The sequence below is a fragment of the Mchenga conophoros genome, linkage group LG19 (assembly GCF_057382185.1).
Source record: "Mchenga conophoros isolate Kocher_MC1m ecotype Shallow Benthic linkage group LG19, M_conophoros_male_GT1.1, whole genome shotgun sequence".
NCBI lineage: Eukaryota > Metazoa > Chordata > Actinopteri > Cichliformes > Cichlidae > Mchenga > Mchenga conophoros.
The window spans coordinates 827290-853120 of NC_140544.1; the positions used below are offsets into that span (position 1 = coordinate 827290).

The 25831-nt window shown below is 43.0% G+C and overlaps 1 protein-coding gene across 1 annotated transcript; it reads right to left on the minus strand.

The window, feature by feature from the left end:
• Positions 1–2217: 2217 nt before the first annotated feature.
• Positions 2218–24712, minus strand: setd3 (SET domain containing 3, actin histidine methyltransferase). Its single transcript, XM_085257224.1, has 13 exons — positions 24571–24712; positions 21393–21516; positions 20705–20797; positions 20429–20577; positions 18706–18778; positions 17484–17740; positions 11651–11709; positions 10066–10180; positions 6754–6828; positions 5331–5497; positions 3182–3267; positions 2902–3062; positions 2218–2791 (listed from the first exon to the last, which is right to left on the minus strand). The coding sequence occupies exons 2-13, from the start codon at positions 21493–21495 to the stop codon at positions 2327–2329; spliced, it is 1803 nt and encodes a 600-aa protein (XP_085113350.1). The 5' UTR covers positions 21496–21516; positions 24571–24712; the 3' UTR covers positions 2218–2326.
• Positions 24713–25831: the final 1119 nt, after the last annotated feature.

The following is a 25831-nucleotide window of genomic DNA, read 5'->3' on the forward strand; positions in this document are numbered from 1 at the left end:
TAGTATTCAACAAGTTAGGAGCATGGTCAGTTTGACTGATAGAATCAGGCTGGCAGGTCACCTACTAATTGGAAGGTTGGTGGTTCGATCCCTGGCTGCTCCAGTCTGCATGCCAAATATCCTTGGGCGAAATCCCAACCCTAAGCTGCTCTATGATGCATCCATTGGAGCGTGAGGCAAGTTGTGTCCATTTACCAATTGCTTCACCTCGACTGATATCAGTCACTGAAGCCTCTCCACAGTGTTTCTGCTGATGGAGCAGTTTTTTTTAATCCAAAAGGTTTATTTCAGTTTCTGTTAAATTCTAGATTTTGATCTGTTTGGCACTGATTAGCAGACATTTGTGTCTTGCACCTGTACAATTAGTGACTGCAGGAGACTAAACAAACTAAAAACGATAACTCAGCACCCCACCCTACAAATGTAAAGCTAAAGAACTCCAAAGGCAGAGTTCCCCAACCAGTGGGCAACATCATGACGGCTACACCCGTCCTTTAAATCCAGACTTCTGTTGAGCTGACATGATTAGTGACTCAAAAAAAAAGCTGGAAATGCCCAATCAACACATTTCAAAGGGGTCTGGTGCTCATTTTTTCGCAGGCTCACAACATACCAACTGTAGTGCATGTACACAGTGGTATGTATGGAGAGGCTGTGGTCAGCAGGTTACATATATCCATCATGGGCGTGAGTGTCACGGTTATCTTTGAGCTGGTTTTGTTCAGGGCTGGAATGACCATATAAAGAACATCTTTAATGATTTTGAGGTTTGAATTTATTTAGGCTTTAATGGCACAAAGCCTCCCAGGATGACGGCGGCACACATCATCTGCTCCCTTAACTGTGTTTGCTTGCTAAATATAAACTTGGGTGGGATCCCCGAGCATATGAATGTATATTTTGCAGGGTTACTTTAGCTTTCAGAAAGAATGGTGCTTTTGCTTTTTGAAATTTGCCACTAACCAACCAGCTCATCGGTCTGTTTCTCCAGTGTCAGGCTGATCCTCTCTTTAGCTCTGCTGACTGTAACAGCAGAACCTGAGGCTGATCTGGATCAGGGAGGAGCCAATATTGTTCCAAAACTCTTTGCAGTAGCATGTATTTCTTTAACAAAGTGGGCGTGTCCTGTTGGTGTCTCCATCACAGGTATAACTTCAATCCAATTCTGTGGTAAACACTGACAAGCTATGTTTAGTCTGCAACTATAATAGCGCTGTTAACTCTAACAGCATTTTATCTGTTTCCACTTCCAAAGAAATGACTGAGAAAAACTGTATGTGCTTTCATTTTTAATAGGAACCAAGAAATGTACCGAGGAAGACATGTTGAAAATAAGATACAACTGCCAGAGCTTGATGCAAAGAAGTTGCTAGGTAACGTCCAACATCTTTGTGCAGCGTTTATCCAGAACGGATTCATCCAAACAGGTTCTGAGGCCTCGGTCTGCATCCCTGTAAGATCTACAGAGCTGCCACATTCAGTCAGCTTGAAATCACCAGTGGGGTAAGCCCCGACGTCCACAGTGTTACACTGCAGGCCTGTCAGACTTTCAGTCGTGACCAGCGCAGACACAGTTACTGAGGCCACTCCTTCAATCAATGGCGACCTAGAGAACGACACACTCTTCTTCGTTTCCACCTGTCACATGTCAGTGATTGGACGAGCACATTTTTAAGGCGGGTGAAGAAAAAGCTTCCAAAGGCGTTCCCTGCGTCTCACCGAGTCGCTGCTGCTGTACGCCTTCATCATGTAGTTCTCACTGCAGCCACAACTACTCCTAATCAGTGCAGCTTACACTACAGGTTACTTAGTTACTCCTTAAAATGCTAAATAATATTCCAATGCAAAACTTCCAGATCAGCGTGTCATTTTGAACACCTGACTCAGCTACAGAGCATTCTGCGTTCTGCCATTAACCAGACAGAGTGGTGCACACACACACCAACACATTCACATCACAGGCAGAGTTTGGCTTTGTAGAGATGTTCAGCTAAAACCTTTTCCTCCTTTTTCTAGAACCTGTTCAATTTTAAACGGTGCCAAATCAACAGTCGCCTCGAGGTGCTGTTGTCCCTTTGGTTTCTTCCCACATGCACTTTCAGTTTACACCTGTGTTTCAAAGGGAACTAAAACTCCAGTGTAATAAAAATATCTTCTGCATAGAAGCCTGGAAGGCAACCAAGCACTAACAAAAGCCACACTAGATGAACACACACAGAAGTTCCATGACTTTTAATTCAATTTCTTTTTTCAGCTATTTTTCTGAGTCCTTGGAGAGACACAAAAATAAATAAACAGCATGGAGTGTGGCAGTTACTGGAATTATTTAAACAGTGTTCTCTTTGGGTTCGTCTTCAGTTCGACTGGCACTTGGGTTAGCTTCCTCCCTTTGGCTCGAACCTCCCATCGAGGCCAAAGCAGAGTTAACATCTGTGCTGACGTTATCGTCCTGATCTCGTTCTCCATTAGCCTCTGCATTAGTCCCGTACACCACCTTCATCCCATTCAGGAGAGGGCTGTCCTCATCCACCTGGATCTCCTGGCCTTCCTCCACCTTACGCAGGATAACTGGAAGTTTTGCATCCGCTTCAGTATTCTCCAGCAAAGCGATATCGCTTTCCTCATAACAAGGCAGCGACGCCCCCTCCTCCAGATTTTTCTGGAAATACAGACGTTTGGCTCGGCCACAAGCCAGCGCCTTCTCTAGGATCTGCTTCTCAGCCAGGCGGAGTTGGATAGCCATGCGGGAATGAAGAGACAGATCAGGCTTCTCCAGCATGGAGCGGTCCTCCTGAAAAACAGGAGAGATAAAAGCACGTCTGCTATTCAGAAGGCTACACAGGAAATATTTTTGCCTTTGAAATACGGAGAAGCTTTAGCCTAAACCTCCGCCACACTGACCTCTGATGTGGTCTTGTATGTCTTGAGTAGAAGAGCAGCCCGAGTCTCGAGGAATGTCCACAACTTGATCTCGTTCTCCCAGCTCACAGGGAACTCGCTGTTGCCCAGGGTGAAGATCTTATTGATGGCACGCTCTCCGAGCAGGTAGTACTTCAGTTCATCTGAAATTACGCACATGTTAGTATATGCAGGGCCACAGAAGACAAGTAGTAAGAGGCAGGCTCCAAAGGTCAAAGGATGTCTGGGTTCATCTCACTTTGGGAATGTGTCGGCGCCTTACCCTCCGTCATGCAGAAGACTCTTAGGAAGGCGAGGAGCTGGGCTGAAATTGGGGGTTCATTGCAGTGAAGGGCAAAAACATAGGAGCTGAAAGACAGCAGAATAAAGAGTTATTAAACCATAGCAACACCACAGCTCTGCACACAAGTTCTTAAAGCAACAGTTGTACCATTTGCTTCCCAGAATACGGGACAGCTTCCACAGTACAAAATACCATTTCATGCAGTGGCAGGTGATGAAAAAACAAGAATCCTGATTCTTATTTTCCACAATTTAACCGGAAAATTAATTAAGAGTGTTTTTAATTATATGTTAAAAACCTCAACTACAAGAAGAGAGCACATGACCTGGATGGTGTAGTGAGAGAGGTACTGAGCTATACATCCTGTAACTTCACTGCAATGAGTAACTAGTAAAGATAACTATATCGATCTCATCCAAATCAATGTCATTAACAAGACAGTGAATGAAGCAGCATCGTGTTGGGCTGAAAAACATAAAACCAACACAGAAGTGCCAAAAGCTGTTCACCCAACAACACCGTGGGACGACAGAGCTACCCCTGAGCCTTCCAGCAGGTTCACCGCTGCTTTTAACATCCCTCTCACTCACAAGACATTCAGGAAACTTAGACACACTTATGGTATCAATTTGAAAACCATAAGTCGTGTGTTTCATGTTCACATATGATCAGAATTAACCTTGGCTAACCATTTCCTGATGCTTTGTATTTGACACTTCAGACAAATATCCATCTGAACATCTGAAGCTGTCCTAACAATAGTGCAAACCACAGAGCCAGCCTGTATAATGTGAGAAATATGTTCTGCATGCCTGTCCACGAACGCCTTGTTGAAAGTGAGTGCTCTGCAGACACAGCTGGTGAGGCAGCTTACGTAAAAATGACCAGCAGTGGCTCGTTCAGGCTCCGGAGTGCACAGCTAAAGACTAGAATCTCATCCCCAGCACTGATGCAGCCTGTAATTCATCCACTGTCTGTTAGCTCCCCTCCCTTTGAGAGAAATGTAAACCAAAGGTTTCCACCAACAGGTGGGCTGGGCTACCTGTTGTTGAGCACCTGAGGGGACCACATCAGGGATAAACTGAGTATTTACAGCACTCTGAACCTGAACTCTTGGTGGCTTCACACTGACCTCACTCTTTGAATCTGCAGCCATGTTTAACACAGACCACCGTTAGTTTGACAGAAAGGGAAAAGTAGAACAGGCTCCTTTAAAAACTAATGGATGTCCACATGTGAGCCTTCACAAAATCCCTGCAAGCCTGACATCTGCCTGCAGTTCACCTCGTACTCGCAGATCTGATTTTTCCATTGGCCTCTGAACAATAATGTTAATAACTGCAATTTCCAGTATTCCTGTGGATTGTGAAAGTCAGCAGGAGGCCAGAAAACACGGCTATATTAGACCTTAAGTGACAATATTTCCCTGCCTCAGCAAAGTGATCGATGTGGCGATCAGAGCAGCACAGGGTCAGCATTATTACAACCAACAAATGCATTACAGCTGCCTCCCTACTCTTCCTATTAAATTATCCCTTTGTCCAACGTTGCAGAAGCAGGAGTGCAGCCAGCTAAGGAAGCCTCAGTCTGCGCCCTGCAGCGTGTTTAAAGGTTGTTATTGCCACTTAAAATATCTGCTCAGACTGATCTTCATGTTGTAGGAAAAGAGTGATGACAGCAGCGACTCCACATGTCACCGAGGTCCGACACAAAGTCTGTGACTCGTCCCTTTGAAAACCATCTACGAGCATATCACCCCAGCAACAACGTGGATTGTTTCACTTAATTTCCACTTTTGAGATTTAGGCTGCCATCAATAAGAGATTAAAGGCGTCTGATTAAAAATGCTGCACTGAGAATGCTGCATAAAATTAAGAAGCTAATGATAAACTGATTAAGCTTCTTGGTGATGAAAGTGTTGGGGTGGATAGTAAATTGAAACTTGGTGGGGGGGGGGCTGCAACATTTACATTATGTGCTTTAATTATAGCAAAGAGGAGCCTAATTGGTGGAAATATCTACTGCTGGAAGACAGAAGTGCATCTACATGAGTTTATAGTGAGCCCGGAGCTCTTCTTGACCCATATTAAAGCGTGCAGAGATCTGCTGATCGAGCGGTTGAACCTACGCTGGGATGCCGGCTCTCGCCAGAACTTCAGCCTTCATGGCGTAAAGGCGTTCACTTTTACTAACACCAAGCTTGATCTTCACCCGGTCGTGGGCGTTGTCTTGGAAGAAGAAGCCATTGTGGATCACAAACTCGGCATTGGATCTCGTGCCATAAAAGATGTAGATCTGTGGAAAGAGCATGTGGTCAGATTCTACAAAGTCCTGCCCGTAGTGAGCAGGATCTATACATGCTAGCAGTATGAACGCAGTATATCCAACTTGGCATATATCTTAAGGAATTCAACAGTTAGAAATATGTTTGCTTTAGTCAGCTTATTTCTAAGCTACTTGTTTGCTTGTAATTCTTAAAATTTAAGTCAGTTTCACTTGTATTGCCCCAAATCACAACAGCAGCCGCGTCAAGATGCTTCATATGAATGCTACAATGAAAAAACAAACACTGATGCACCTGTGTTATGTCAAAATCCTCCGTGTATTCAGAAAACTGCCATTTTGAGTTCAAGGCCACCGAGATTCAAACTCGCCCGAGACTTTTGGTAGACGGCATGAATGTCAGATGACTATGTCACCTCGTTTTTGCATTCACACTATTGGGTGTCCACGCTGCCTGCCCGCCTCTTTGCTCGCCCCTCAGCCATAAAAATGGCAAAAACCATCCATCTTCTTATCCTCACCAGGGTCGCCGGGGCTGGAGCCCATTCCAGCTACCACAGGGCGAAAGGCCGAGCACACGGGTGTGTCGCAGGGCTAACACACAGACAGGCATTGGCTGAAGACTAAGACTGAAGCATGGCACTTGATCTGATCTTAAATATGATCAATCTCTGTTATTGAGTGACAGCTCAGTTATTCGGGCTGGTGGTAATTAAGCCATCACTTGACCTGTCTTAGCTAATTACAGGTTCATTTCCAACTTTCCTTTTAAGGATTCATGAAAGAGTAGCTGTAAAACTGCTAACTGCTCATGTGCAGAGCAGAGCGCGTGCTCCTATGGGCTCATCCATTTGTTGGAGTGTTCTCTGGTCATTAACTTACATTAGAACGAAGCAAGTGTTGTTGTCATTTGGTGCTGAACTGAATTTAATAACATAAAATATACTGTTAACATACTATTTTCAGAATACTGAAACAATGTGCACACAGGATTGTGGCTGCATCACTGACAATCATCATCAGACGCCTTCTTGGCGACAACTCTCAGTCACATGTTGTTAGCGTTCATTTCCAGACTTCAGGTGCTGTCACTACACAACAACAACTAAAATATTATACAAATTTCTGCTGATGGAAGATAAAATGGCAGCACAGCGATATAAAAAAGGCACATAGAGTTTGTACTGAGTCTAACTGAACTTCTATATCTGAGGATTTCTTGTGTACATAGACATGAGACACAAAGACCAAAGTGATGATCTCGTCACCTGTTCGTTCTCCTTATAGTCCTGCAGTGCCACACATTCACAGCGATCGTCCTCTAGGTTGTATCCGGTGGTGATCTGCAAGTTTAAAAGTAATGTCATCAACGCAGCCCTCACCAAATGGATTTGCAGCAGGACGTATCCAGTCAGAGCTTTTGCTGTGGCTCCAAATGTCAGCAAGCTGCAACATATTTGACTTAATAATCTCAGTTTAGAGAGAAAGTCTGACATGTGAGGGCCCACAGTCCACACTCTTCCCAAGCAGTAATGTTACACTGCCACCACACACTGTAATGCTAATCTATAGGTCATAGACAAATGCAGGAAAGGGGACTAAAACTGAAGTTTGCCAATTTGCATTTAAAGGTAAATATAAAGAAAAACCTTCAGTTTGATGTAAAAAAACTTCAGTAAAATATGATAACATCATGCTATTGGGTTGCTTCCCATGAGCTAGATGGATGTAACCAGAGGTCCTTCAAGGAAAAGCTCACTTAGAAATAAAAATTAAGAGACAATACCCCAATAAACTGCCATCCAAGACTGAATATGCAGTGAAATGAGAAAGTATTTTCCACAACAGTCGGGTGTGGGAGGAGTTCAGTGGAACTACGGAACAAGACTTCAGCTGGCCTCAAAGTGATTCTTCAGACAAGTCGAGAGGGGGAGGCGGTATTTTACACACCGTTTACAGTAGCAGTGGGACGCTCCACTGATGATATAGTCGGGCCGTGGAAGGAACACTTTGAGGATCTCCTCGAAGTCTGAGGAGTGGACTTGCCTGTCACAGAGCTGAAATCACTAACGTACTGAGCCACCCCGGGGGCCCTGCCACTGTGCAACTGTTTGAGATTCACCCCTGAAGCCTTTGGATGTTGCAGGCCTACCCTGGCTGGCACTGCTCTGCAACACTACATGTGTTTGTCCTTTAGGACTGGCAGACGGGGGTGGTGGTTACCCTACTTAAGAAGGGTGTGTGCTCCAACTGTAGGGGGGAAAAAGAAAAGAAAAACGCTTTCACACTTCTCAGCCAACCAGGGCAAGTCTATGCCAGAGTGCGTACTTATTCAGGTCCTGTACGAACAAAGCTTCATATTGTCGGCAGTAAGTCAGACTCATTTGCGGAGGGTGGTGGACGTTCTGTTCATAGTTTTTAATGGACAGAATATATAGGCGGGGCCAGGTGGTGCATCGTCTTTACTTTGGCGGTCTACTTGCGGACCTGGACGACTTGCTGTAATTGATGGAACCATGAATTCTGCTCAATACCAGATGATGCTGAAGGAGAACGGCTGGCCATCGGTTTGTGCCCTGCTGATGTCCAGTCAGACAAAGACTGAACAAATTTAAGGTTTTGGAGTGGTGGAGTAAAAGGCTTGTTTCAAATCACATTGAGATGCTTTGGCATGATCCGAAAAAGGTTATTCATCCTCAAAACCCTTCCACAGTTTGTCTGAATTTGAACGATTCTGCAAAGAAAAGTGGGTCAAAATTACTTCCCAGCGATGCGAGAGACCCGTTGCTCGTTTTCGCAAATACTTGTTTACAGTTTTTGCAGCCAAGGGCGGCACCAGCAATTACTATGTTTAAGGTGCAATTACTTTTTCATATAAAGCCAGGTAGGTCTAGATAACATTTCCTTCAATAAAATTATTTAAATCTCCAGTTTTTACTGTAAACTATTTATTTGGGTTATCTTTTGCAATATTACTCATCAAACAAATATTAGAAATATTTGTTTGATGACCTTAAATGTAAAAATAAAAGAAAAAAAAGAAAAAAAAAGAAATGCTTAAAACACTGCATCTCTAGTTTTTCATTTCAGCAGAATGTTTTCCAACTTGCTGAAAATGAAACCACATACTGCTTATAATTTTTATCACATGAGGGAAGAGCACAGAGTGTTTCGTGTCAGAATATTTACCCTGTGCTAAACAATCAGGTTACAACACAAGTGTGTTGATGTATCCTCAATCATCCAGGTAAGAAATCCCAGAAAGTTGATTCTGTTTATCTGGATGTGTTTTCAGTAACTCTTCAGTCTCAGCTGACTGCAGCTGTCCCCAACCTTATCCACGGTACATTTGCATGATGACAAAAATAGCACCACTGACTGAGGTCAACTTCATAATCATTAATATGCAGATTATTCAATTTGATTCCATGTATATAAAATCAAATTGCCGAGAGATGCTACATATTTTAAGGTAAAGACCCTTCAATCCGGTCATTCAGTCTGACGTCACTAGCCGTATCTGGGTCTAAACTCCGCTGCAGGTCCATATATCAAACGATCACTATGGCATTACTGAGAGTTGAAAAACTGTCTAAAGTCTTTCATCTTTAATAAAATGATCAGCGTTCTGCTCTACCAGGTGTAACAATTGAGTTTAACATCCAGGCATCCATGAAAACGGAATTTATGACATTTAACGGAGTTAGAAGTTAGCAGGGAGTTAGCTCGCTAGCTTCTATCTAAATACAATATAGCATGTCCTGACTGCGGGGTTTTGGAAACAAATTAAAACGTACAGCTCTGCTATCACTTCCAACATAAATGAAGACAGAAAACTAAACAGCAGTGACGTTTGTAGGGTTACTGAAGTTGGGCTAGCTGGTATATAATGACGTGCTACGTGACCGCTAGCGACACAGCTATGTTAGCATAATATAAACAAGCTAACTTTTTTTCCACTCGATAAAAGTTAACGTGAGTGTTCTCGGTGGTCAGGAACAAATGTAATCGCATGGCAGGATGCTGTAAAAGGACCAAACTTCAGCCAGGAGAACAACTGAGATAATCCATCCACAATACGAGGTTAGTCATTCATATACTGCTGCATGGGCTGGGCTGTAGTTACATCCTAAGGTTTTAAAAACTGAGCTTAAATAAATGATTAGTGGTAATAAAAGCCGAGGGAGGTCAACAGTGATCACTGACTGTTTTAGGAGCTGTGAGATTAAATAGAAGAAAATACAAAACATTAAACATGTTAACAACACAAAAGCCATATTAAACGCAGACTACTTTAGACCCGGAAGTAGGATTCGTCACGTCATCACTTAACGACCAGATAAAACTTAAATGCAGAGTGGTACTCGTAGCCACTGATCAATGGCTATGAGCACCATTCACACAGAATTGGGGAATAGCTGCACCTAAAGCATCGTACGATGGTGACAGACACTCTGCAATTCAGAGATGGCATCTCCCTTTTCACATGAATGGTAACATCCAATGGACAGAATCAATTTCCTGGAAAGTATACGTGTGTGCGTGTGTGTGTGTGTGTGTGTGTGTGCGCGCGCGCTCACCAGTCCATTTGTGTGGTTGCACATGTCCCAGAGAGGAATGAGGGCCAGGGTGACCCGGCTGCCATCCTCAGTAGGGATTTGATTCTGACGGGTCATCACAGAGGATACGGCCCACCTGTTAATCAAACAAACATGTTTCTCGTTCTAATACGGAGATCAGTCAGACTGTCAGTTACACAGTGCTTTACTACTCCACTAGAACAATTCAAGAGATTTACATACAACACGCCTCATCCCCCATTTATACAAACACGGTTTTCTACACCTAATCTAACATTCACATACATCCACACTCCAATTCAGGGTCTTTCCCAAGGAAACTTGAGCATGCAGGAGTAACCTGGGATCTAACCACCAACCTTCCAATTAGTAACTGGCCTGATCTACATCCTTAGTGACAGACGTCCTATTTGCCACAAAGTACTTTGATCATTGGCAGAAGAGAATCTTAAAACAAGTTATATGACATTAAATTAAGCCCAGGATGGATTTGATTTTGATTTTTAGTTTATTTATATGAAGCCAAGTCTCAACAACAGTCACCTCAAGGCGCTTTGTATTGTAAGGTAAAGACCCTACAACAATACAGAAAACCAAAGACTATGGTTAGAGTGGGAAGGAAAAACTCCCTTTTAACAGGAAGAAACCTTTGACAGAAGAAGAAACACCCAATGCATCATGGGAATCCCCGGCAGCCTACGTCTATTGCAGCATAACTAAGGGAGGATTCAGGGTCACCTGGTCCAGCCCTAACTATATGCTTTAGCAAAAAGGAAAGTTTGAAGCCTAATCTTGAAAGTAGAGATAGTGTCTGTCTCCTGAATCCAAACTGGAAGCTGGTTCCACAGAAGAGGGGCCTGAAAACTGAAGGCTCTGCCTTTTAAATATCCTAGGCTCCAGACGTAAGTCAGCATTCAGTGCTCTACTGGGCTGATATGGTACTATGAGCTCTTTACGACGGGGGCCTGACTATTCAAGAACCTGTATGTGAGGAGCAGGACTTTAAATTTGGATTTAACAGGGAGCCAATGAACACAGAAGCCAACAACAAGCTCTCTCTTTCTCCCTGTCAGTACTCTCACTGCAGCATTTTGAATCAACCTCATAATAATTCATTACAATTGTCCAGAAGTAGTGTTTAGGGTTACAAGTGGTTAGGACTGTGGCTTCACAGCAAGGAGATCACTGGTTCAAAATACAGTTGGCTGGGTCCTCTCTGTGTGACGTTTCCATCCCTTTGCATACATAGGTGCTCTCTGGGTGCTCTGCCTCCCTCCCATGGCCCAAAGAAATGCATACGAGGTTAATGATTGTAATAATAAATTTAATGTGAGCTAGGTCAAGCAATTCAAATGGTCAGTAAGATTATAAAAGCACTATATACAGCCCATTACTATAAACATGTCCACCTTGACTGTGAGTGTAGTTATGTTACAACCCTGCCTGTGGATCTCATAGTGATTCTCTACCACCAAAATGAAGGTTAGTACATAAAAGTCACAACAGAGCTGTAATAAAGCTTGCTATTCACAGGCTAGAGTCTGGAGAAGGTAAACAAACATGTAAACCGCTGCTACGCACTGACCTGTAGTCATCAAATGTGAAGCAGTCCTTCAAGGGCAGCTTGCTGGCAGTGGGATGAGTCTGGGGAAGGTGGACACGATGGGAATAAGAACAAAATAATCACAAAACTGTGTGTGTGTGTGTGTGTGTGTGTGTGTGTGTGTGTGTGTGTGTGTGTGTGTGTGTGGTTTCGCCTGAGAGGCCTGTCAAACAATACATGGCTACAACAGGGGTGTGTGTCAGTGTCTCTTAGTGGACACTTGACCCCACACATATATCTCTGTCGGCCTAATTTGGTGTGGCCAGCAGCCGTCGTAAGTCTGTCTCATCAATTTGGGTAATTTGAATCAGTGCCTGTCTAAGTGTCTGTGTCCATGGATGCCACAGATTCCTCCACCAAAGCCACAGGCACCACCTGCACAGCTGCAAACCGTTCAATTCAGTGGAGTTCGTGACGAAAATGAAGGAATACGAACGAAAGGCCAAAGAGTAAGAACAACTCGAAGACCAAACAGCTGCTCAGTGAGGGGTGGCTCTGCCGGTGTAACAGCTCTGATGTTTTACCAACAGTGTGGCTTACAGTCCAAAGAAACACAGCTTGAGGTTACAAAGTAACACATTCTCATCATTACCAGTTTACAGTGCTGCTGAAGAACGGACCAAGCACACGACTCAGCACCCTGCGGTCTGTTGTCCAACGTGATCAATAAAATATCCATTTGAATACTGAAAACACTACGTCGACACTTTCGGGGCATTTTTAACACCATTTTTTATTTATTATTTTAAAACAGGAAAGTGTGGTGGGACGGTGAGACAGTGAGACAGTGAGGGGAGACAGCAAAGGTCTCTGGGTCAAACTGAACCCAGGCCACGGCACTGAGGCCTTGTGACATACAGTCACCTGCTCCACCAGGAAGCTAAGTGACACCAACATACAGTATACTTTTTTGTAATATTAAACAACAGATAACATCAAACTAAAAGTGAGGCTGGCTCCAAAAACAGAGCCAGTTGCTACAGACTCACATGTTAAAAAGGTCCAAAGTAGCATTAAAAAGCATGTTCACGTCCTCTTTGATGATGACCTTTTCATAACGAGTTGGTGCATTTGGATCTTGTTAAAGTGGACATGAAACACTACAGGCATTAAGGCCATTGTAAAGCATGGAGCATGGCTTTAAAACTGTCATAGACTTCATGCTGTCTGAAGTCAAATAAAGGAAGTTTTTACAGGATGTGTACTGCAGTACAGACGGTACCACACCACAGTTCTCTGACCAGTAACAGAACCGATGACTTGGTGGAAAATTAGGACCTGAAGATCCGTCTAACAGGGATCACTTTGGAACGTCCCGGCCTGCAGCAATGACTTACAAGAAGAACAAACCCCAAAACACAGTATACTGTCCACTCTATTAAGCAGTCAGTAGTTTTGCTGTCGTTGGCTACCTGCACTGATACAGAAGAATCCACCGGTTAGGGTTAACGTTGTTTCTTGAAAATATTTTTACTTATTAAAACAGTTTAAATCCTGGACAATAATGAAGCTGCTGTGTATCTTTGTTCGTTTTCATTCCTGGTCACATAAATATTTGTTCCATTTCCGTTTTGAACCACATTCCCATTTTCCACGATGATCAACATTCACGTGAACTCAACATCAACCGTCATGAGTCCATCACTGCAGACAACATTACATCGTTTCACTCTTTTTCTGACAGCTACCCTCAATACTAGGCCCAGTTCTTTAAACCTCAGCCTAACTATAGTTTAATCCAAGGCCAGTTTTAATAATTAGGGCCTTAAATTTCTTTGGAAACAAAGTCCCTGCGATGTAGCGGTGCAAACAGATTAGCATCTCTGCAGCATAACTAAAAGAGCAACAGCTCTGGTTCCTTTTGGCTTGACGATTGAGCCAGGATGGCTCATGGAGGTGCGTCCTCTCATCTGATCCATCCTAGCACACCATGCACCACACACACACTCCCTCCTCCTCCTCAGATGACCGGGCTGGAAAATTAGCTTGTCACATCGGATTTGAACTGACCTGAATGTACCTTCCTCAATCCCAAACCCCCATCCCCCACAACACATACACCGCCCACATTCACCCCCACCGTCCCTCTGCCCCGCGTGTTGGATATATGCATGCGCATATGTACTAATGTCAGAGACGCTCTGCTAACATATCACCAAATACAGCATTGGGCCTTGTCGAGGGTATCCCTGAGCAGGCCTAGGACATGGGAAACATGGGAAATATCAGATACTGGTGTCACCCTCTTAGTAGATACACCTACACAGGCGATCGTGGCTCAAGAGTTGGAAGGTTGCTGGTTCGAGCCCCGGCTTGGACAGTCTCGGTCGTTGTGTCCTTGGGCAAGACACTTCACCCGTTGCCTACTGGTGGTGGTCAGAGGGCCCGGTGGCGCCAGTGTCCGGCAGCCTCGCCTCTGTCAGTGCGCCCCAGGGTGGCTGTGGCTACAATGTAGCTGCCATTTACATCTGGTATCAATTTCAAAATCCTATGTTGTTCTGCAGTTATTGCATTCATGAGATTTTCAGAAAACTTGACCTCTGACCTTGACCTCGAGGTCACTGAGATTCAAACTCGTCTGACATTTTCAGTAGATACACCTGTAGTATCAATTTAAAGCTTCTATGCCACTTTGTTGTCGAGTTATCACGAACCCAGGTGAGCACTGCAGGGTAATGACAACACTCCACGGCTGATATGAAAAGCAGTTTTCATTAGAGATGCGCTGGAATGATCCTAAAACTTGGAAAGTGTGTGTTTACTATTATACATACAGACACATATCCAAGCATGTATACACGCAGGCACACTAATGTAGAGTGTGCATGTGTGTGAGGACCAACAGCAAAGATGGTGATAGACATAAATTTCCCATTTAAAAAGATGATTTTGTTTGCAATCTTAATTTAACTCAACACTTACTTACAACTGTGATTCTACATATGTAGTACTTCCTTGCTGTGACCACTAAAAATAAAGGTGGTGATGCTTCAACACAACCACCAACAGCTGGGCAGCACTTCACAATGGCGGCTAAAGACTTGTTTGTAGAGGGACACTGGCTGTTTCAGGTGAACTCTACAGACAAACTGTGATACTAACAGCATTTATGAGCTCTACGCTCAGACTGATGTATATGCAAATGGATAACACTGGTCAATTCATCAAGCTGGCTGATTTATGAGGAGCGGCTGGGAAGAACTTTCTTTAACTTGACAAGTACGGCTCTGTGAATTCATCTGTAGGGATGAATCAGTGTCACTGCATGCAGGGTAAAACGGTGTGACCACACACACCATTTTACCCTGAGGCAGGCGTGCGTGCACAACCTCTCCTCCTGATAAAGTCAAGTTCAGAGTAGCTCCAGCATTTCCCCGCTTTTCTTTTTTAATACAGACCCTGCAGTTGTACACTGTTGCTCTGACCTTACAGTGCACAGAAAACCATACCATACATTTTCTTTCATTTAGCACCAAATCAACACAACTAAAAACCCTAAAACATAAGAGGAAGAACCCCAACAATTAGACCAGCCCCTGTGACCGAGCACCTGGTGACAGGAAAGCCTCCCTTTGCACAGGAAGAAACCAGGATCAGAGAGGGGCAGCCATCTGCCTGTGACTGTTGGGTATGAGGAGAGGAGAACGAGGGGGGACATCCTGCCCCTTTCATGATTTCTCAGTTTGTTGCATGTTTGTCACACGTTTTAGTCAAATAAAGAAACAATTAAGTAAATATGAAATGCTGTTTTCAAATGATGATTTCATTTATTAAATGGAAAAAGGCTGTCCAAGCCTACCTGGTCCCGTGTAAAGGACCTGCTGATCTTTTCCTGGCAAGTAAAAAGATCAGCAGGTCCTTACCAGAGTCTACAGTTAGGTAGATACAACCTCAGATCAACCACACATGACATTGGACCTCATAGTTTCATGCCATTATTTAACAGAAACCAAAGTAAAACACAGAAGCAGTGTGTGACAAACCAAGTTCACCCTAAACTCAACAACTTAAACGATAACCTTTAGTTCCTCTGAAGTTTCTTAATGACTTGAATCAGTCCCTCTCGTCAGTGTGGAGGAGTTTTCATCTCTCCATCACTGTGCTCAACAATAAAGATATACAGTCATTCTAACAGGGACACGCCATTATATGTGCATCTGAAACAAATGATTCAGCCACATATAGCTCTCATTCATACCTGCTGTCGTTATGCAAAATGAACTGTATTTCCTGTATGTCATCCAATTTAACACACACCTCAAAGAAACGTTTGAAAAAGCGGTCTTTTGTTGCCTTAAGAAGAAGAGGCCGACTTCAGAGAGAACCGTGGAAAGTCCTGATCAAAGCTGAGCTGGCATTTCACCATGATTGAGATTAATAATGGAACATTAGCATATTTTCAGATTAGCATCCCACTATCTGTTGTCTGAGGCTGTTAAGCAACATTTCATCATATAATCACTCTCTACATCTCACTCAATTTGTTGGCACATTAAACTGGACAGAAAAAGCCAGTGTGTGATCTTCACACGTTCACAAACCGAATCTTTCTCCTTACTGTAAAAAAAGATTGTGCTGGTTTTGATTTATAAAATAAAAAAATCCTCCTCCACCCATCACAGTCTGATTAGAAGCTCATAAGCCAATTGAATTCCAAAGAAGGGAAAATATCAGATCATAATCCGTAGTTCGTCTGTGACGACAGGAGCCCATCTGTGGTTCGGCCCCATCTGGAACTCCTTTGCTAATTTTAGATGTTTGGGTTTGTTCTCCATGTCAATCCTGACACAATGCCTCCCTCTCCTGGTCGCGGTGGGGACAGCAACATGACAAGCCTGCTACACTCAACTGGCACTTTGCTGGGACACCTTGGTCCAACTGGGCCCCCTCCCCAAACTGAGCAGGTGAACATTTCTTTTTGGCTCTTGCTAGAGGAGACGCCGCCCATCCCACTTTGGGTGGAGCGGCTCTCATTCCCAGCCAAATTCATTCAACCCTCTGAGAACATTTTGAGTTGAGAGGAAGCAGAGCTGCAGTCCTACGATTTGCAGCTCAAGCTTCTGTAAAGTTTGTGTTATTACAGTAGATGTCTCTTTGAAAGTGCTGTGCTCAAGTTCAAGGATGCAAATCTTTGACTCCATGTGTCATCACAATACGAGCAGCTACCCAAACTCTGCTCCCACAGAGTAACTCATAATAATGTTCCATCCTCCCTGTGACCCTGGATCCTGTGGCTCCTCTGAAAACATGCAGCCCATCTCACTATCTTCATTTAACCTGAGAAATCATTTGTTAAGTAAGCTCTCAGCAACATCGTACTGGCTGAACAACCTTCCTCCCATCACTGGAGCCAGGCCGGCAAAGAGTCGAAGCGCTACTGAGCCAAGCATCACCTTAACCTTAATCAGTAATTACTTCATTTTCACAATAACATTTTAACCATTAGACAAAACGAAAATAGTCATAATCATAGACACATTACGTACAGCTACTTGTAACACTACTGGCATCTAGTCTCACTCCAGCTGATTGAGAATTCCTTCTCCGTCTCCATTGGACCACACTCCTATATGATTGGTCAAAGTTGTCCTACTATTAATTCATCTTCAGTCTTTGTCTACTGATGGGCCTTCAAACTGGCAGTAATAAAGCCACCAGTTGACCCAGTAATCAACCTCCAACCTTCCTTTAAAAAATAGCAAACTGTACCATTTACCAGACGTCAGGCTTCAATATCAGGTTAAGATTCAATTATGTTCAGAGTGCCCACTGATACTTGCTGACAACCTGTGTCTTGTTTGGTGTATCTGCCCACCTGTACCAGTTTGTAGAAGTAAGCATACTGGCGTGCAGTGTTTTTATACTGGCTGAGGACATCCTGCACCGCCTGTGTGCCCAGTAGGAGCTGCACGTCCTCTTGCTGGTAGTACAGAGGTATGTCATATTCTTGAGGAAGACTGCGGATGTATGGTAGCCAGAAGGAAGCAGGGTTGGCTCGCTCGCATAGCAGGTGGAGGGCCAGCGTCACATTCCCCATGGCCTGCAGGATCCGATCCTGGCTATACAAAGGACCTGCCATAAAGAGGTCACAGGGTCATATGACCAGCAATCATATTTTTATGCATTTATTTATTCAGTTTTTTAAATTCCAACATTTTTAAAGGCTTATAATAATATAAGTAAACTACCGTGAGATTAACACGTTACACTGTGATTTTTTTCTCTTCCGTAACAACGATTTAAACATTGCTGCATCTTGACGGAAACTGTGGCTGAACTGGTGGCAACAACTCCAGTGAGCAGCACCCAGCAATGTGCTTTGGTGGGTTTGATGCCAGTGAATACAAGGAGCAAAAACTTCTTGTTCATGGTGCTTTAAGGTGTATTCAAACAATGAGCCAGTTTCAGAGTGCTTCAGTTCCACAGCCGTTTACCAGTAAGGACCAAAACAAAGAGAGAGAGGGGGAATGTGACGTCTCACTCTGCTGACAGCAGCGATGGCTGCAGTGACTCCACAGCACGGCACGAGCCTGTCACACGGACATGTGCCACGTGTCTGGAGGGGCACAGCGTATAACCTGTGTTTTCAATGCACCGCGAGCTTTGATGGCCTTTAGTTAAAAAAGGATACACCCTTCATATCACAGTGTTATTACAATGATTTCTACATATGTGCACTGATGTTAGAATAAGTAAAATAAAACATCAAAAAGATCTATGAACGTGGCAAAAATGAAACCTGACTAATAAAAACCTTTGTGTTGTTCTGTCGTCTGATTACAGATTGTAGAAAAGTATTTACTGCAGCAAATCAAACATGCATCGTGTCTGCGACATGTCTCCTCTCCACTGCTGGGCCTGTCCAACAACGTCTTTGTTTTCTCCTGTTGTACTGACCCAGCACGAGTCCTGCAGCAGCCCCACAGGCTGACTGCAGATTACTTTTCAGAGGAAGAGATCTGGCGTGCTGCGATGCCCTCTTAATGTGTACAACTGTATGGAATGAGCTACGAGTTGTAAATAACTTCATTTCTTACCCAGTATAGAGTTCTGTGCCGATTCCACTGTCATCAGCATCTTCCTGGGAATCCACAGGAATAGTTCCTCTGCCTGTAAACCACACAGTAAATAGTAGTGAGCACAACAGATCACATGGTCAGCCTCTTCCAAGAGGTCAGAGTATTTATCAACTTCTGATTTTAAAATGGATTTGACACTGATGTACTGAAAGCCTGTGGGGTGCAGACAGGTCGGCCTAACCTGCTACTTTCAGGGATATCTGTGTCTGCTGCACAGTTATCCAAGTAGCACCATCTCCCTGGCACTGACTGCTCCGATTTGGCAATACAAGTTTGCTAAACAAACCAAGTGTGGCATAAAGATGTGAAGCCATGATGCCATAAACACCTTTTGCATAAAAATGATGGATGCATAACCAACACTTGCCCCAGATAAAGGAAACAGTAAAGGCATGCTAAAACAAATACAGTCATTACCAGCAAACTGTCATAACCGACTCTACTGCTGTTACTTGCTCAGGTTCCTTCTCCACACTCTGGACAGCCAACACGCTCCCATCGTGGCTGTGGCTAAAGTTAGCACATGGAGATTGATGGATGAACATATAGGAGACTGTAGTTATTACATGGCTGATATTGAACCACATCACAGGGGGTTGACAAATGAGTGGAGAGCCACGAACCAGCAGCCAGCTCTCCACTCATTTGTCAACCCCCTGTGATGTGGTTCAATATCAGCCATGTAATAACTACAGTCTCCTATATGTTCATCCATCAATCTCCATGTGCTAACTTTAGCCATCCTGACCCCTGTCACATGACACATGTGATATGAAAGCTGCTGTGAGTAAATATGACATGTTACTGGGTAACCAGTATAGGGATGGGAAATGATATGAATTGAGCGATGCTGATTCGAGTGGGTATAGCTCTAAAGGTAGAGTGATGAGTACTAATCAGAACTGTTTGATGGTGTCATGGTTCGATCTCTGGCTGCTCATGCGCATCGTCTCATAATTAACACTTAATATAAACCTACAGCCTCACACACCAACACAAACCTCTATGCCAATGAGGACATAAACCATCTTTCTCTCAGTATTTAGGTATGAACACAAAGACGAAAACCAGCACAAACAGTAAATCGATTCTACTTTAGAAACATGAGGCTGCAGCCTGACTGCTCATCAGTTTGTCACCTGTTGAAGTTAACGGTCTGAGCCCTGGGCTGGAGTCGGCACTCACTCGCCTAACATCGCTCTGGCTTCTTCACCAGCTTAGCGTTAGCATGCCGTCTGTGCAGGGCTTTCAAAGAGCTCAAGTTGCACTTTACCACTGCGCTCTGTCCTTTGTGCAAGTCGAACAGATAACCAGGATTGATGGGCGGAATAACAATTCCAAGGAACTGAACTACTGGGAACCAGTTCTCTAGAAGAACTGGTTCCTTTAGAGAACCCTTGTTCTCTGAAGTTTTTGCAAAACCTACAGGTTTGCAACAGTTATTATTTTCTGTTATAATATTTTACATTGTAATTGCACACAACCCAAAATTATATGATACATTTGAGCAAAAGTGTTCAAAAAAGACACTGAAGTTTTACTTTTGAGTTCTGGGACTCAAAATGAGCTCTTTGGCAGTTCTAGGATAAAAAGCTATTCCTCTATCAAATATCCCATGTTTGCTCATGTGATGGTGAAGCAGGAGGTAACTTCAAAATTCTAAAAAAATCAAAGTAGAAACCTTGATGTCTCTGGTGGCCCTCAGGCCATAGCCTTCCTTCCCAAAGTTGGCCACAGTGAAGCACTCGCAGGAGGCCCCGTTTTCCTTAGCCCAAGACATCAGGTCAGGGAAGTGCTCCTCCCTGCTGCCCTCAAACACAATGGACATGCCTGAACACACACACACACACACACACACACACACACACACACACACACACACTATTATCATTTAGTCCAATGGGATGGGTATGTAAGTCTCAATCATGTGTTAACATAATACTATACATGTACTTACCCTTTTGCTTTTTGCGGATTCTTTCCACCAAGCCTCTTATCTGGAGGTACTCCTCCCACTCTTTACCAGCAGAGGCTGCTGCACTGCTGCATTCTGGGAAAACACATTGGCAACACTTCAACGATACAGCCACCTTATCCAAGAAACCAGAAGGAACAATAAATACTCAAGCACAGAGCAGAAATCAGCACGTGAAGGCTGCTGAACATCTGCAGAAAGTCACTGGTCTAATGCCTGCTGTTGATGCAGGATCAGGGCTACTTTCTGCATCTACCATTATGCATTGAGCTATCAGGACTTAGAGCAGCTGATCAAAACACACAACTAAGCTAGTATTAGCTAAACAGCTTGTCTGTATGCTAATGTATTTACTTTTGACAGCACCTCAAAAGTCCCAACATTGCAGTGTAGAATGATCCGATGATGCTTACGACTGTATCTCCATTTTTACTTTATCCTTTCCCACCAGGGCAAAATGAGCCTGTTAAAATTTAACACTTAATGCATAACATCAACTAGGGTCAGTCTCACTGACCTCTTCTCTACTTTTACTGGTGTGTAAATCAAAAATATTATAATTTACCTTATTATAGCCTGATTTATTGGTATATTTGTTGTACTCACAAAATAATGGAGCAGTGTACGTGCACACAATGGTTTTATTTGAGCACTTTGAATGGAAACATACTCTGCAACAGTTCAGCAATCAGGCTCATCATCTCCTTGGGGGAAACCACAGCCATGGCTCCTGAGCCTGACTTCTGAGTCTTCACCCGACTCTTCTTTCCCATGATGCTGGATGGACAACCAGGCTGAGACACAGAGAGAGCACACCATTAACCACTGTTACTCTGCTCCACAGTATCGAGACATCAACACATTACAAATCAGTTTTTTAAGCTAAGCTTGAACCTCAGTGAACCATTACTTTTCACAATACAAATGGATTCCAATAGAAGAGAGCTTTTATCAGTCTGATACCTTCACAGTCCAAAGACCTTCATGACCAGAAGGAGCCATCCTGCAACGGCCAATGCAACATACACGGGACAGCTTGGAGCTACGTGCTGCCAACAACCAACAACCGCGATATGCAAGTGATGGTGGTTATCAACTTGGTAGGTTAGTCTAGGTTTTTCAAATCTAAAGTCAGGTGACAAATGACAAGCAAAAGCCTAAACCTGCAGGGCGAGGACTCTATAGTGCTGTGGGGGGATTTAGCTTCCACGGTTCAGGTCTACTTTTCCCACTGAGTCACTGCTAATCAGTCCAGAATTGTTCTAAGTACTCAGTTTCATTCTGTGATGGGACATTTCTTTTCTCCGTCCTTAGGGCACTGACTGGTGTGGCAGGGATTAAAAGGATGTCAGTCCCACATTATGCAGTCAACAGATGCTAAACCAAGAGAAATATTTCAGACCAGTGTGTTAGAGTGGGTTTTCCACCACCATCATTCAGGGGATGTCTTTCATCCAGACTGTTTTTTTATTTTTAAATACTCTTTATTTAAATAGTCTGTATGTGTCCCAAAATGGCTCTATCTCGCTGTTATTATGTCATGTTGCTTTTTGTTTAAACCCTGGGGGCTGAGCGGGCTTAATGTGATGCTTTTTATTCACACGCTGCTCCTAGATACCTTTCTATTGCAGCTCTATTTGTAGTCGCAGTGCAATACTCACACTCACAATGGGTTCACAACAGAGCACTACAGAGCTGTGCATTAAATGAAGCATTGAAGCAAAAAAATTAATCAGTAAAATATTGTCTCGATCAGTGTATTTATCCACCAATAGAGCACCAGTTAGAGTCGGAGAACAGGAATTTATCAGAAAGACGAGTTGACAAAAAAAGCAGTGAACGCGAGTACAACAAATCTGTTACCAAAGCTGCTGATAAAGGGCGTGCTGCTGTCACCATGAAGAAATGGGATTATAAAAACCTCAAGTGCATTTCAACCAGCGACGTTCCTGCTGACTAGTCTGGCACTAAGAAACACTCAGATATCAAGTTAACTTTGAGATTTGCTTCATGTGAAAAACTCTAAACAGAGGCACCATCAGTCACATTCTTCAAGAATGAATCACGCTGGACCAACATTTCTGACAATCATAATTAAAACGATAAATCATCCACGCGTTTCCTTCCACTCATCTGAAGTCAGGTCGCGCAGACAGCAGCCTAAGCAGGGAAGCCCAGACCTCCCTGTCACCGGCCACATCTGAAATGAAATTATCTAAATTTGTAAAATGAATCAAATCTCTAAACTTGATCTTAAATTCTTATTTGTTAAATTTTACTTATAAGTGGGAAAATTAACTCTGACTGCTTCGCCATTACTTCCATTGTTGCAGCATGGAGCAGTCAAAATCTTCCCAGTGGTATTGAAAACGTTTGTATTGTAACGATAGTATTGTGACAACGCTAATGATTCTATTTATTCTACATTTTGACTCTAATGAGGATAAAAAATATTTATAAATTAAACTTGTTGTGATAAATATGAAGCTATAAATAAAGTTGTCAAGAAACGAGGTCTTTCATAGCCATCTTTAATATACAGTCTATACTCTTAAACAATAGAGAATGCATTATGTATGGCCTCTCAGCCAAATTGTACTTTTCCAACTGTAAGTCATATAATCAATAATCATCACGTCAGACAGTGAAAGTCTCTGTCCAGCAGATAACTTTATGTGCACTTTATAGACATCTGTACTTAAACGCTGCTGGTGTAATAGAAATACTGAAGTCTTTGAAAGAAAACCAGTGATGTGACAAAAAGTGATTGACAGTATTTGCATGTTTTAATGAATAATATCAAACCATTTGAAGATAGACAGAACATTGTAGCTTCTACCTCTTGACAGCAATCTGTTTTGGCAAAGCAACTTTTATATATCCATTATTTATGAATTTAAAAATCTCACTGAAATTAAAAATGCCATTTTCAACACAGAAATTGTAACAAATATACCATAAAGATATTTTAAGTGCCAAAACAGTACTGGATTGACTGTAATGTAGAACACTTAAAGATACAGAGGATTTCTTTATTTTTAATATAACCGACATCTGAAGTCCTGTTGCCTGCAGAATATGTATCAGAACCAAAGACTTTAGACATAAACACAAAGAAGCACCGGAAATCACTTTTTGGCACAACACCGGAACTAAACAGACCTGTAAAAACGGTTAGTGAACGCAGTTGTTTCAAATGAATTATCTGTCGCTAAATCAAAACTGCGCTTCCTCGCTGAGGACACTTTCTGAGGGAGCTGCAGGAAACACCCACGAATTATTTGGTTTTCAGCTGTGAAAAAAGGTGAAGCTTCTGTAAGCTAACGGCTGTGACAGCGGTTGAGGCTCGCCGTGAATAGTATGCCGTACAGCGACATATCACACACTTTCCCTGCTAGAAATAGAAAATAAGTTTAGGGGCTTCGTTTAAAACGAGACACAAGTAGAGTACTAGCTAAGCGTTAACCCTCCCACCAAATAACTGGCTCACACGACTAGCTGGGTCTCGGGTTGTTTCGCCTGTGTCACCAGGCCAGCAGCTAGCTTATGGCCATAAATTAAGCACGCCAAGACGAACAGAGAGGTAACTGGAGCGGGGCAGCAAAATAGCTCATTCATTCCCCACTAGCTGCTCTGTCTGAAGGCTAGCGAGCAAGTTGTGAGCTGCTTAGCTGGCAACTAATGAAGGGTCATGTTGGAGTTATAGCGTGGGCTAACTTGCAGTGCTGGCTAATTTTAGCCTTGGCTGTTATAAACACAACGACTTCCGCGCCACACACGCGCGTTTATAGAAAAGATCCACTGAATCAAACCAAACTACATTCGCACTTTGTCTCAGGCACTCATACCTTCTGAAGTGACAGCAGCTGTTCCCTCTGACCCTGCACTGAAACCAACCCTGACTTTGTGGCGCATGCGTTTGAGCAGTCGCGAAGTACGCCTCACGCCCGGTCCACGCCCACAATCACAATGCGTGTTTCTGCCGTTCTAATTGGTTGATGGAGACCATGATCCAGGAAGTTGAACGCTTTATAAAGTAAATTTAAGAAGAACCTCTCCTGTCTCGCACTGCAATTGGACGCCTACTTTTAGAAAGATTAAATCGACCATAAATGGTAATGTTGAAACTCTAATGATTGGCTGAAAGTTGTGCCTGTCTAATTGTGCCAACGTTTTGATATTAGAGTGGATTTGTTAGGGGTAAATGATGAAGTCCATCTACAGTGAGGCATCATGGAGCAGATTACATACATTACATACAGCAACATCACACTAAAACCATGCAATCAAATCAATGAAAATAAGCTAAGGCTAAAGCTAAGGATGTGAATGGCCCTGGTTCAATCATGCAACATTTCCACCCTTGTCATTTACTATTTGCTGTTTTGATCCTGGCTGCTTTAGTCTCCGTGCCAAATCCTTGGGCGATGCACTCAACCTTGAGTTGATGTGTTCATCAGAGTGTGACTGTTATGTAGAAAGTACTTAGGCATAGGGAAATAAACTGCTTGTATGAATGGGTGAATGACACATGCTTTGAATTCTCACATAGAAAAGTGCTGCATATTTACCATACAGAACTAACGAGGAACAAGCTGTCTTTGGTAACTAAATGATACAGCCTATTTTCTTTTTAAAATAGAAGCAGTTCTAGGTAAGTTTTAGTTCACTAGTTTCATGGAGGACATTATCAGATCACTAGGCACACTTAAAGATTTATTTTTTAAAGCAAGAAAAAAAACATAGGTTATTAGCTTCCCAAAGAGGTTTGGTTCTTGGCAGTGTTTGTGTGCATATGTGGCATGTTTTCTGTAAACATGATATCTTTGAATGAATTCTAATAAAACGTTGTAGGTGTGCAGAGCAGAGTCATGGTGGCTTATATACACCAAAGTCTTCAAAGTCAGCTTCTGTACTGTTCTGTACAATGGTGAGCATCATCCAGCTCTTTAATTATATTCATGTGCCTAATTGAATTCTTAAAGAGACATCTGTGTAACTGTAGGTAGTTATAATATATATATATATATATATATATATATATATATATATACACAACGATATTCGTATCGATATTGAACCGTTCGATACAGTGCTTTCGGTTCGGTA

Coding starts and splice junctions, on each gene's coding strand:
- setd3 (XM_085257224.1), bottom strand. CDS start 21,495: ATGGGAAAGAAGAGTCGGGTGAAGACTCAGAAGTCAGGCTCAGGAGCC. Junction 20,798..21,392: donor GATTGCTGAACTGTTGCAGA/GTATGTTTCCAT, acceptor GTGTTTTCCCAG/AATGCAGCAGTGCAGCAGCC. Junction 17,741..18,705: donor GGCACAGAACTCTATACTGG/GTAAGAAATGAA, acceptor TCTTTATGGCAG/GTCCTTTGTATAGCCAGGAT.